This window comes from Rhincodon typus, chromosome 20 (genome assembly GCF_021869965.1).
Source record: "Rhincodon typus isolate 14 chromosome 20, sRhiTyp1.1, whole genome shotgun sequence".
Taxonomy (NCBI): domain Eukaryota; kingdom Metazoa; phylum Chordata; class Chondrichthyes; order Orectolobiformes; family Rhincodontidae; genus Rhincodon; species Rhincodon typus.
The window spans coordinates 19,841,267-19,853,850 of NC_063351.1; the positions used below are offsets into that span (position 1 = coordinate 19,841,267).

At 43.8% G+C, this 12,584-nt stretch overlaps 1 protein-coding gene across 2 annotated transcripts in view; it reads left to right on the plus strand.

Moving 5' to 3' along the window:
- LOC109917659 (serine/threonine-protein kinase 32C) overlaps nucleotides 1-3,112 on the plus strand; it is a 279,630-nt gene extending 276,518 nt beyond the window's left edge. For both annotated transcript variants that reach the window (XM_048608927.1, XM_048608928.1), the window contains one exon: nucleotides 1,471-3,112. In XM_048608927.1, coding sequence (XP_048464884.1) covers nucleotides 1,471-1,615 — 145 coding nt within the window. In that variant the 3' untranslated portion in view covers nucleotides 1,616-3,112. The remainder of the gene's footprint in view (nucleotides 1-1,470) is intronic.
- Nucleotides 3,113-12,584: the final 9,472 nt, after the last annotated feature.

Sequence of the window (12,584 nt, forward strand, 5' to 3'; positions counted from 1 at the left end):
CTGCAGCCCTATCACACACCAGTCTCCCTATCCTCTTATGCACCCATGCACCACCTTGTCCCCTCTTTTCCCTGCCGTGCTACTCTCTCATACATTTAACTTGCACACTTATCGTCTCTCTGCAGCTTCTCAAAGAGGCTTTAGATCTTTAAACCTTGATTTCGGCAGTTACTGGGGTAAGGAGGGAGCATGATTGGGCCTCCAGCACCTACCGGTTTCCCAAGAAGCCTGATTTGGATGTTCATGCCAGAAAGTTGGAGCTCCAGGGAAGGGTGGTAAAGACGAACAGAATGATAACTATCTATGATTGCTATTCCTTGGAAGACCCATGTTTTCACTCCTCAGACATTTATCCCCAGGAGAATACTATAGCATACTCAACCAGCAACAATCAGGCACAGTCTTATACCACATTTGGAAATCTGGACTTCTGTGATTACTTTTTAGTCAATGTATTGAGCATATTTTACCGATTTTGGCCATGGATGGAGAACTATACAATGATCAAATTATTCCACAGCAGCTAAATTGGCATCTTATAAATGAGAAAACATTAATGCTATGATAATAATAATTATTTGTGGAGCAGCAGATGTTATGACTGAGAATTCTGCCACTAAACTGTTACAGAATGCCTTTCATATCGAAATGTCTCCCTTTTTGAAGTGTATTGCTCAGATCTGAAGTTTTCGACCTTGATGATTTATGCTGTTCAGAAAGAGAACAAATTTCCACACAGATATTGGTAAAATCATGAAAACTACCATGTGCACCAATTTCAGCGAGTTGCTGTGACAAGGGCATTTCACATAAGTTTTAAGCAAATTAAAGAATGTCCCTACATCAAATTCACCAAATTAATTTTTCTAGGCAGTTTTAACATGTTGCTCTGAGAATTGCTACACTCATAACTCCTTGTTTAAATGCAAAACCCAAAAACAATTTGTAGTTTTTTTGCTTAAATTTATAGTCTAACATCAGCACAAGAACTGAAATGTAAGGGGGCTCCCAGGAATCATTTAGAAAGAAAATGGTTAGGATTAGCTGAATCATGTCTGCAAGTAAACATAGAATGCTAAGGCTGCAGAAGTAATAGACAGTCAAGAGACATCCTCAGAAACTAAGTGGAACTTGCAGTGATTATGTTAAGAGTGATTCCAGCAGCACAGTTTAGATTCACTTCAACTTTAATCTTGTTTGGAATCAAGATTGCTGTATAAATTCAACTGAACAAAGCCAAATCATTAATTAGCCTCTTCATTTTAATTTATGTTTGGTGTGTGTATGTATGTGTGTAAACTGAATTAATTAGATTGTTTCATGTTGACGAATTTTAAGACTGTCTGACTGAAGATCATACTTATAATTAAATGTATCTACATTTTCACCATATTGCCAAAAAACATTTGGTACAGGCTCATAATAATATTGTACATTCCCTTTTCTCCCATGTTTCAACTCTGTAAATAGGTTAAAAAAGAGGTCAGAGGAACCAACAGCATCTATATCAATGGTTGAAGCAGAAGAAAAACCAGAAACAGTTGCTGAAGATGAGGGTGAAAGTGGAAACCTGCACATGTGTAGTTCAGTGTGTTCTTCAACAAGTAGCAGCTAGGACTAAAAGGTCAGGCTGCTCTTTCCATCTGTCTTAATGTTTCTCAGGCTGCTTCACTGGGCTAACAAGCTTTATTAAAGCTTTCAATGCCAATTGGAAAAGAAAACCATCCATTGAAAAATCTCTGGATATCCAGTGAACTACAACAGAACAACATTGCTCAGTGAATTTATTTCGTATATTTTTTAAAAAGCACTGGAAAATAGGCAGGTTGATTCTCTTACAAACTGAAAGGTAGATATTCTCTATGCAACCATATAATGGCACATTATGTCATCAATTTAACAGGATGTTGAATGTTTAAAACAAGTTGGACCTGTCTTTCTCATTCAGTTCTTTTTGTGCTTTGTTCATGTCTTGCTAATGATATGTCAAAATCTTTACATGCAATGGTCGTTACTAATAAGAGTCATAATATTCATACAAATTTGACATAAAAGCTGGTTAATAATTTACAATACTTTTACTAGAAGAGAATAAATTTACAGAGTACTGTTGGACTACATTATCGTACAATAGAAATAATTAACAAAGGTTTCTATCGCTTCATAATCTTTCATATAGGGTGGGAGGGGAAAAATAGAGAACTGGAAGATTTTATGTGTAAATAGTGACAGCATTGTTGTGTATCCACAGTTTTATGTGGTGGGCTTTGATAGGAAAATGAATTATTCAACCAAATTTTCATACAGAAGCTTACACTATTTCCAAAAATGTTTCAAATGTGCAGGCACAACTTATGGGCACGAAGGCCAAAGCTTTTATAGCACTGACATTTTCATTCATAACATGCAATTAGATATATCTAATTAGCATATAACTAAATGGCTTGAAATTGTATTAATATTCAATCTGTCACATCCAGTGTATACTATCGCTTTGAGTGACATATGGTGTGATCAACTGCAAAATATATTAGCAGAGTAGCAGTTAATACAATACGCATTACAGATGTTTGGTATCAGCTGCTTTTACAGTAGACTATTATAATTGATAGAATCTTAGGGAGACTTGATGAAACAGGTAGAAATTTCAATCAGTGATGTTCACTAAGTACTTTTAATACACTGCATTTTTGTGTGTGCTGGTTTTATGTGAACTAATTTAAAATACACTGCTCAGCACGTGGTGTTAAAAATAAAACAAAGCTCACACAGGAATGTTGCACAAGATTGCTGCACACTTTGCTGATGGGAATTTCAACCTTTGAATGTTAGCAGTTACGTAGCTCAATTTACTTAAGATACCTGTCAGTAAAAATGACAATTGGTAAATTATATTTTAAAAACTTATTGTATGTATTCAAATGTTATTTATGTATTTTTTGTTGCATGATTAATACATTGGTTTTGGACTGAATCCTGGTCCTGGAAAATATGTGCAATGATGAGCAAACTTTTCAAGAAAAGGTTGTATCTCTGTAGTACTGAGATGTTGAATTTTTAATATTTAAAGAAATGGAGCATGATCCAGTTTCTTGCTGTATTGGGAAACAAAAGTTGGAAATAAATTTGTTCTTGTACATAACAGCAATTAAGCTCTTACCGTTTATTTTACAAAACCACTTTCAAACAGCAAGAATGTAACTTAATAGCTGAATTTTATACAGTATACTGAATTGAATGAATCTTATACAAGATTGTACCCAAAATTTCTCATGCCCAAACAATCCAAGATTACTTTAGAAAAATTGAAACCATAGTTCCTCAAGTTATCTCTGTGACTGTATCTCTGTGTATCTCTGTTTCTCAAATTAGCTCAGCAACTGCTGCGTTTAGGATTAATATAAATAGTTTTGTTTTTCAGTAATCATTGTTTGTGACTTTCTATATCTATAAAATTACAATTTAAAGATACTTGAATATTCTAAAATAGTTACTTTACTGTCCAACTAATGATTATTAGCAAAGCTGTCTCTTCTCCCAGATCAATAATGAGAATTCTTGCTCTTCAGAACTTGCTGTCAATATTTCTGTGAATGTTGACTTTTTTTATAGATGCAGAGTCACAATACAGTTTGCTTTAAAAGCAGCAGCGAGTAATGCTGCTTTAGCTTCCCCCATAAATGTTTTATATATTCAAGCAAGAGAATCAAAGAACTGAATCCTCCCAATCTTTTGGCTAAATGTCATTTTCTTTGAGTTTTATAGAGGGTTTCTCTCCAAGAAAAACATTTTCACACACTATCATCACAAACATGCCTCATTAACTAAATACCATGCCTTTGTTGTGGTCTTCTTGTTTGATGCCAGCCTAATTCTGCCACTTTTCATAGCTGGAAATCCTTAGCACTGCCAGAATACACCAGCATTCCTGGCACTGGCATCATGTTATAAAGGTCATTGCATATGTGGTCAAACATTGGCAAATTGAAGCAGACATTCACCTTGGACTTGGCAAACAAGGAGAAATTGGTGGTCCCTTTTGTGAACAGGGAACTAGAGGTTCTGGTGGATGGGGTGGTGCAGAGGATAGATATTCTTTTCACTCAGGACCAACAGAAGAGGTGATGACAGCAGATCCTGCCAACCTAGTCCAAGGTTGCTACCAGGCCATTGCAGTTTCCTCAGTCTGGCAAAATGCCCAACAATGCAGGAAAAAGGTTAATGACCATCTTCACTCCATTAAGGTAAACAAATACCACCATTTGCTCTCTATGACCTCTCACTTCCTCTCATTTCTACTACTATGATCACCTGCCACCGAGGCTGATGTTCTACAATTCTTACTATTTCCTGCAACATCTTCTCTCACGCACTCACATCTACTCCAAACGTCCACTCTCTTCACCCTGCATGCTGTCTGTGCTGTTTCTTCACCACGTTTCCCCCACCTGCACCTGCACTAACCACTATGCCATCCACTTTCACCCCACTCACTCTCTCTCTCGTTCTCTCATTATCGGGGAAAGTGGCACATCATAGGGCCCAAAGAGTAAGGAGGGGTGGTGGGTGGTGGTATTTGTTTCTTCACTCCTTACGAGGTTGATGATCATGGTCCTTGAAAGCTCCTGTGTAGATGCCAAAACCTCCATGCCCTGGCAACCAAGTAAGATTTCATTGTTCATTGCTCCCATTACCTCCACAGTGAGTTTATTGGGAACATGCCGCAGCCTTGGTCGCCACGTTTTCTCTCTTTTGTCTCCCGCAGGCACACTGCCATGTCAATCGTGCTGGTGATTAAGAGGACTGCCCCACAAGACATTGTCTCCCCAACCTCTGAGGCTGAAAGTGCAAATCCTCAAAAAACGTACCAGCAAGACTGCCCAGTGTACTCTCACCAGCTGAGAAACTGACCCCTTGGTGGAAACTCTCTTTAAAGTTGGCAGCACCTGCTTATGGTACCTTCACTGCTGTGTCTCCACCAAGGAGAAAATGCCTGAGGTCATTGGCGCTTGGAGGACTGCTAGAGCCTAGGCACCTGCTCAACCCCAGGCTGAAGAGGATCCCAAGGTATTCGGAAATCAGGGACTTCATCCAAATACATAAGCGACATTGGAGCAGCAGGTAGGTTTGTCTGGAGCACTGGCCAACCTGATACAAAAGGCTGCAGGACCCTACTGCCTCAGGCAGGTGATCATCTGGCTGTCTCCTTGGACAGGCTGCTGGCTGCAATGGAGAGCCAAGTCCAGCAGTCTCAGAGTCCACCATATACGCGCATAGACATGCCTCTGTCACTTTAACCATTGGTGTTTATCAACAACAGCAAGGCAATAGAGATGAACAGGACCATACACCCACTCCGGGTGCCCCTTCCTCACAGGGAGACAGGGTAGTGCCAGTAGGTACGCAGTCAGAGTAGGAAGCCTCTGCAGGTAGGCAGGCCCTTCAGCTCCACCCTGCCTGTCACCCTCAGGCCTGTGGGAATTCAAGCCAAGGAGGGAGCGCCTCCCTCGGGGAGGACACATTCAGCATGACTGGGATCTCTCAACATAATCATTCCAGAGTCACCCCTTGGGTAAACCATTAAGGTCGATGGGCTATACTACAGGATAGACTGTCTCCATTCCAGCTGTGGAACTTGGGCATGCACTGAGATATGGTGAAAGTGAAAGACAGAAGGACACTTTCTGACAGCATATGGGCGGCATATATGATTATATTTGTCTATGTACATCCTCTTTTCACCATCATCCATGTGTGTGAGTCTCAGTGCAGCCACAACTGTGACATTGAAGGTACAGAGTCCATCCAATGTTCCATGCTCCAAGCTGTGAAGTGAGCAGCATCTGCACCATGTGCGGGCAGTGGATAAAAAGCTGGTAACTGCTCCCTTGGCAACTGGGCTCCATCTTTCCAGGTAGACAAACATTGCTATTGCATCACAGGCATTAGTGGGATTGACTCGTTATCTTGCATGATATGTTCAGGAGAGTTTGGCACAAAGGTTTGGTTTGCACAGAGTAGGCTAATACTTAAGAGATAGTAGGAACTACCAATGTTGGAGTCTGAGATAACAAGGTGTGGAGCTGGAGGAACACAGCGGGCCAAGCAGCATCAGAGGGATTTTGGAGCGGAGGGAGCGGAGGACTGCACGTTCTGTGGGGAGAGGTTGGAGTGCATGAGAGGGGTGGAGAGGTTGAGGCGAACAACGTTGCTGGTACTTAGGTTGCACAAAACATGTGCTCAAAAGTGTGCTTCAGTTTCCGTGTATGTGTATTTGTGAAATATTGTTGCTGTTTGAAGTGCTTCATATGACTCAAAATCCTTAACGAATGAAGAGCTGACCCTATAGATCAGTGTTCTCTCTCATTTTTCTGGGTCCTGTGTGGAAACTGGACTAGTCTGAGTATCTACTGAGCAGAAGTTATATTGCAAACTTTTTCATAATTTGTTTAACTTTAATCACATTGGGATCAATTTCTACTCTAGTTCTGGATTTACATTTAATCAAGTTTATGAGGTTAAATCCACATTCACGTGATGTCGCTCAAATGTCCAAAAGAATGGGCATTTCTTGAAACGGGCCTTCTCTTAGAGCATAGTCCACAATATCACTGACTGTCTGAGTGGAACGAGTCATGGCTTTTCTCACAATCAAAAATATGAAATTGGAGTATTTCGCACATATCTTTGTAGCCACGCTTCCACCATAGTTTGGTATAAACATGGATATTTCAATATCAGTCCACAATGCTGTCTTTTACAAATGCATATTCAGCTGTCTTGGTGATTGCAGCTTAGTGAAATGCATGCCACTCTTGTAATTCCTCTGCTAGAAGTCTGCTTTCCAGATGGTCACATTGCAGTTGAATAAATTGATGGATTGCAACAGTGTCCACATCACTGTTGAAATCAGCCAGAATCTTCTTAATTTCATCATTCCAATAAACAATCAGCTAGTTACTAAATCTTTATTAATCTTGGCCTTTGCAAATAATGTAGCTTCAATTGTTGTTGAACAGCTTCTCTGCAAGAATGTGCACAGAAATGCTAGTTCACTGAGAACATCATTCAGAGCTGTCAATGCAATGTGATATTCTGGCTTTGTGAATGCTTTTAGGGAAGCAATGGCATCATGGTAATGTCACTGGACTAGTAATCCAGTAAACCCAGGCTAATGTTCTGGGGATATGGGTTACAATCCTACCATAACAGATGGTGAACGTTGAATTTAATAAAATTCCAGAATTAAAGAGAGAGCTAAGAAGAGCCAGGAGGGGACATGAGGAGAAGTCTTTAGCAGGTAGGATCAAGGAAAACCCTAAAGCTTTCTATAGGTATGTCAGGAATAAAAGAATGACTAGAGTAAGATTGGGGCCGGTCAAGGACAGTAGTGGGAAGTTGTGCGTGGAGTCCGAAGAGATAGGAGAGGTGCTAAATGAATATTTTTTGTCAATATTCACACACGAAAAAGACAATGTAGTCGAGGAGAATACTGAGATACAGGCTATTAGACTAGACGGGATTGAGGTTCATAAGGAGGAGGTGTTAGCAATTCTGGAAGGTGTGAAAATAGATAAGTCCCCTGGGCCGGATGGGATTTATCCTAGGATTCTCTGGGAAGCTAGAGAGGAGATTGCAGAGCCTTTGGCTTTGATCTTTATGTCGTCATTGTCTTCAGGAATAGTGCCAGAAGACTGGAGACTAGCAAATGTTGTCCCCTTGTTCAAGAAGGGGAGTAGAGACAACCCTGGTAATTATAGACCAGTGAGCCTTACTTCGGTTGTGGGTAAAGTGTTGGAAAGGATTATAAGAGATAGGATTTATAATCATCTAGAAAGGAATAATTTGATTAGGGATAGTCAACACGATTTTGTGAAGGGTAGGTCGTGCCTCACAAACATTATTGAGTTCTTCGAGAAGGTGACCAAGCAGGTGGATGAGGGTAAAGCGGTTGATGTGGTGTATATGGATTTCAGTAAAGCGTTTGATAAGGTTCCCCATGGTAGGCTATTGCAGAAAATACGGAGGCATGGGATTGAGGGTGATTTAGCGGTTTGGATCAGAAATTGGCTAGCTGTAAGAAGACAAAGGGTGGTGGTTGATGGGAAATGTTCATCCTGGAGTTCAGTTACTAGTGGTGTACCTCAAGGACCTGTTTTGGGGCCACTGCTGTTTGTCATTTTTATAAATGACCTGGATGAGGGCGTAGAAGGATGGGTTAGTAAATTTGCGGATGACACCAAAGTCGGTGGAGTTGTGGATAGTGCGGAAGGATGTTGCAGGTTACAGAGGGACATAGATAAGCTGCAGAGCTGGGCTGAGAGGTGGCAAATGGAGTTTAATGCGGAAAAGTGTGAGGTGATTCACTTTGGAAGGAGTAACAGGAATACAGAGTACTGGGCTAATGGTAAGATTCTTGGTAGTGTGGATGCGCAGAAAGATCTCGGTGTCCATGTGCATAGATCACTGAAAGTTGCCACCCAGGTTGATAGTGTTGTTAAGAAGGCGTACAGTATGTTAGGTTTTATTGGTAGAGGGATTGAGTTTCGGAGCCATGAGGTCATGTTGCAGCTGTACAAAACTCTGGTGCGGCCGCACTTGGAGTATTGCATACAGTTCTGGTCACCGCATTGTAGGAAGGATGTGGAAGCATTGGAAAGGGTGCAGAGGAGATTTACCAGAATGTTGCCTGGTATGGAGGGAAGGTCTTCTGAGGAAAGGCTGAGGGTCTTGAGGCTGTTTTCGTTAGAGAGAAGGTTAAGAGGTGACTTGATAGAGACATACAAGATGATCAGAGGATTAGATAGGGTGGACAGTGGGAGCCTTTTTTCTCGGATGGTGATGGCTAGCACGAGGGGACATAGCTTTAAATTGAGAGGTGATAGATATAGGACAGATGTCAGAGGTAGGTTCTTTACTCAGAGAGTAGTAAGGGCGTGGAATGCCCTGCCTGCAAAAATAGTAGACTCGCCCACTTTAAGGGCATTTAAATGGTCATTGGATAAACATATGGATGATAATGGAATAGTTTAGGTTAGATGAGCTTCAGATTGGTTTCACAGGTCGGCGCAACATCGAGGGCCGAAGGGCCTGTACTGCGCTGTAATGTTCTATGTTCTAATGGTGACCATGTAATCACTGTTGATTGTTGTACCGCCCTTGAGAGAAGGAAATCTGTAAACCTCACCCGGTCTGACCTACATGTGACTCCAGGCCTACAGCAATGTGGTTGACTCTCGAATGCCCTCTGGGCAATAAATGCTGGCATAGCTCACAACACCCACATCCCATGAACATTTTTTTTTAAATGCTGCTGCAGGAAACTCTATGCGAGGGAGAGAAACTGAGCTCACAGACTGGACATCTCAGGGATGGCTCATACAATCAGTGCACTCTCATTTTGCACCTACTAGCATGCTCACAGCATCCCTGCCTTGCCTTGTCTTGTAGTTTAGCACTTTGCCACTCAGCAGTGATCAGGGGGTGGCCATGTTGCTGTCTGGCACTGTGCTGGGTCAATCTCACACCTGCACAGTGTGCCAGCCACTTAGACACCAAACACACTGCAAGTATTTCAACCGAGTGGCAATGTTTCAAGTCTGTGGGGGAGGTGGGGGGAACAGACACTGTTCAGTCAGGTGAGTGAGTTAAGGCCAGACTCCAAAATCAGTCCAGGGGTTTGTGCACAGTCAGGTGGCTGGTTTGGGTGGTCAGGGTCAGTGGGTCCTGTACGTCTACTGGCTGGGGAGTGGATTATGCTCAGCCCTGTGGGGTCACAGGAACAAGTCTGGGGAGTCACAGGAACGCAGTCGAGAGCGTTATGTGTATCAGTCAACTGTGGGGATTAGAGTGCTGAAATGCCGAGAGGATGTCAATACTGAAGCAGGGCTGCTCAATATAAAAAGTGCAGTGGGAAGACAATCGATCATGGGAGGGAAAGGGGGTCCTGTGGAGTTGGTGTGAGGGGTGTCATTGAATGTACGCAACACCCTGGCTTCCACGGAGGTACAATGCACTAACAGACCTGGCATGGAGCAATGGAGATCAAAATAGCAATGGTTCTAGCTGAGATCTGCAGCCATGTTCCCTGTAAAACCCGCATCGGATAAACAAAACCCACACACATCCACATGATTGTCCACACACTGGGCAGTTGCATCCAAACAGCCAATGAAGGCATCCTCCCCAGCACCTACAATTAGCACCTTGCTGAAAGCCACATATGGATGGTCCATGAATCCCAGCACCCTCCAGGTGCCAGAACAAAGAAAAGGATTTCTGAACTCAGTACACGGCCACGCGCCACTTCCAGCTCCAAATTGTAAAAACATGTCATGGGAAGGGGAAAATGTCAGGTCACATCACATCCAGTGGGGGGCTTCATCTGAAAGCTGTCGGAACAGGCTTGGAGAATCCTGGAAGTTTACAGTCACCTCAACAGTGACCCGGAAGATCAAGCACCAGGTCCAGGAAGTAGGTGGCCATTCCAGAAGAAAGTAACCTGTGACTTAAGTAGCCAGTTAGATTTCACTTTCATAATTTAACATTTTCTAATCAACCTATTCAAAGACATTGTGACACACCCCTAGGACTTGAATCCAGGCCTCATGGCTCACAGGTAAGGACTCTACTACTGCACAACAAGAGCTAAAAGCTTTGTTTTCTTGATAAGTTTAAAATATGTCAAAACGAGAGCTCCTTAAAAAAAAATCCTGCGCAGATTTCAAAAGGAAATGACTTCTCAAGGTCATCAAAACCAAAATGCCATCTTCAACATGGAAACAGAATTTACAAATCTGTGATAAGAAGGTGTAGAGCTGGATGAACACAGCAGGCCACGCAGCATCAGAGAAGCAGGAAAGCTGACATTTTGGGTCTGGACCCTTCTTCAGAAATGGGGGAGGGGAAGGGGATTCTGAAATAAATAGGGAGAGAGGGGGAGGCGGACGGATAAAGGAGCAGATTGGTGGAGAGGAGACAGACAGGTCAAAGAGGTGGGGATGGAGCCAGTAAAGGTGAGTGTAGGTGGGGAGTTAGGGTGGGTGTTGGTCAGTACAGGGAGGACAGACAGGTCAAGGGGGCGGGATGAGGTTAGTAGGTAGGAGACGGGGGTGGGGCTTGAGGTGGGAGGAGGGGATAGGTGGGAGGAAGGACAGGTTAGGGAGGCGGGGACGAACTGGGCTGGTTTTGGGATGCGGTCGGGGGTGGGGAGATTTTGAAGCTTGTAGAGTCCACATTGATACCACTGGGCTGCAGGGTTCCCAAGCGAAATATGAGGTGCTGTTCCTGCAACCTTCGGGTGGCATCGTTGTGGCACTGGAGGAGGCCCAGGATGGACATGTCGTCAAAGGAGTGGGAGGGGGAGTTGAAGTGGTTCGCGACTGGGAGGTGCAGTCGTTTGTCACGAACTGAGCGTAGGTGTTCCACAAAGCGGTCTCCAAGCCTCCGCTTGGTTTCCCCGATGTAGAGGAGGCCACAAAGGGAACAGCGGATACAGTATACCACATTAGCAGATGTGCAGGTGAACATCTGTTTGATGTGAAAGGTCTTCTTGGGGCCTGGGATGGGGATTAGGGGGGAGGTGTAGGGGCAGGTGTAGCACTTCCTGCGGTTGCAGGGAAAAGTGCTGGGTGTGGTGGGGCTGGAGGGGAGTGTGGAGCGGACAAGGGAGTCACAGAGAGAGTGGTCCCTCCGGAAAGCAGGTAAGGGTGGGGAGGGCAAAATGTCTTTGGGGTCGGATTGCAGATGGCGGAAGTGCCAGAGGATGATGCGTTGGATCCGGAGGTTGGTGGGGTGGTATGTGAGAATGAGGGGGTTTCTGTTTTGGTTGTTATTGTGGGGAGGGGGTGTGAGGAATGAGTTGTGGGAAATGTGAGAGACATGGTCAAGGGCGTTTTCAACCACTGTGGAGGGGAGGTTGCGGTCCTTGAAAAATGAGGACATCTGAGATGTCCGGGAGTGGAATGCCTCATCTCAGGAGCAGATGCAGCGAAGGCAAAGGAATTGGGAATAGGGGATGGCATTTTTGCAGGAAGGTGGGTGGGAGGAGGTGTATTCTAGGTAGCTGTGGGAATCGGTAGGCTCGAAATGGATATCGGTTTCCAGGTGGTTGCCAGAGATGGAAAAAGAGAGGTCCAGGAAGGAGAGAGAAGTATCAGAGATGGTCCAGGTGAACTTAAGGTTGGGGTGGAAGGTGGTGGTGAAGTGGATTAACTGTTTGAGCTTCTCGTTGGAGCACGAGGCGACGCCGATACCGTCACCGATGTAACAGAGGGAGAAGTGGGGCATAGGGCCAGTGTAGCTTCGGAAGAGGGATTGTTCCACGTAACCTACAAAGAGGCAGGCATAGCTTGGGCCCATGCGGGTACCCATGGCCACCTCCTTTGTCTGTAGGAAGTGGGAGGAATTGTAGGAGAAGTTGTTGAGGGTGAGGACAAGTTCAGCGAAGCGGATGAGGGTGTTAGTGGAGGGGGACTGGTCGGGCCTGTGGGACAGGAAGAAGCAGAGGACCTTTAGGCCATCTGCATGGGGAATGCAAGTGTATAGGGACTGGATGTCCATGGTAAAGATGAGATGTTGGGGAC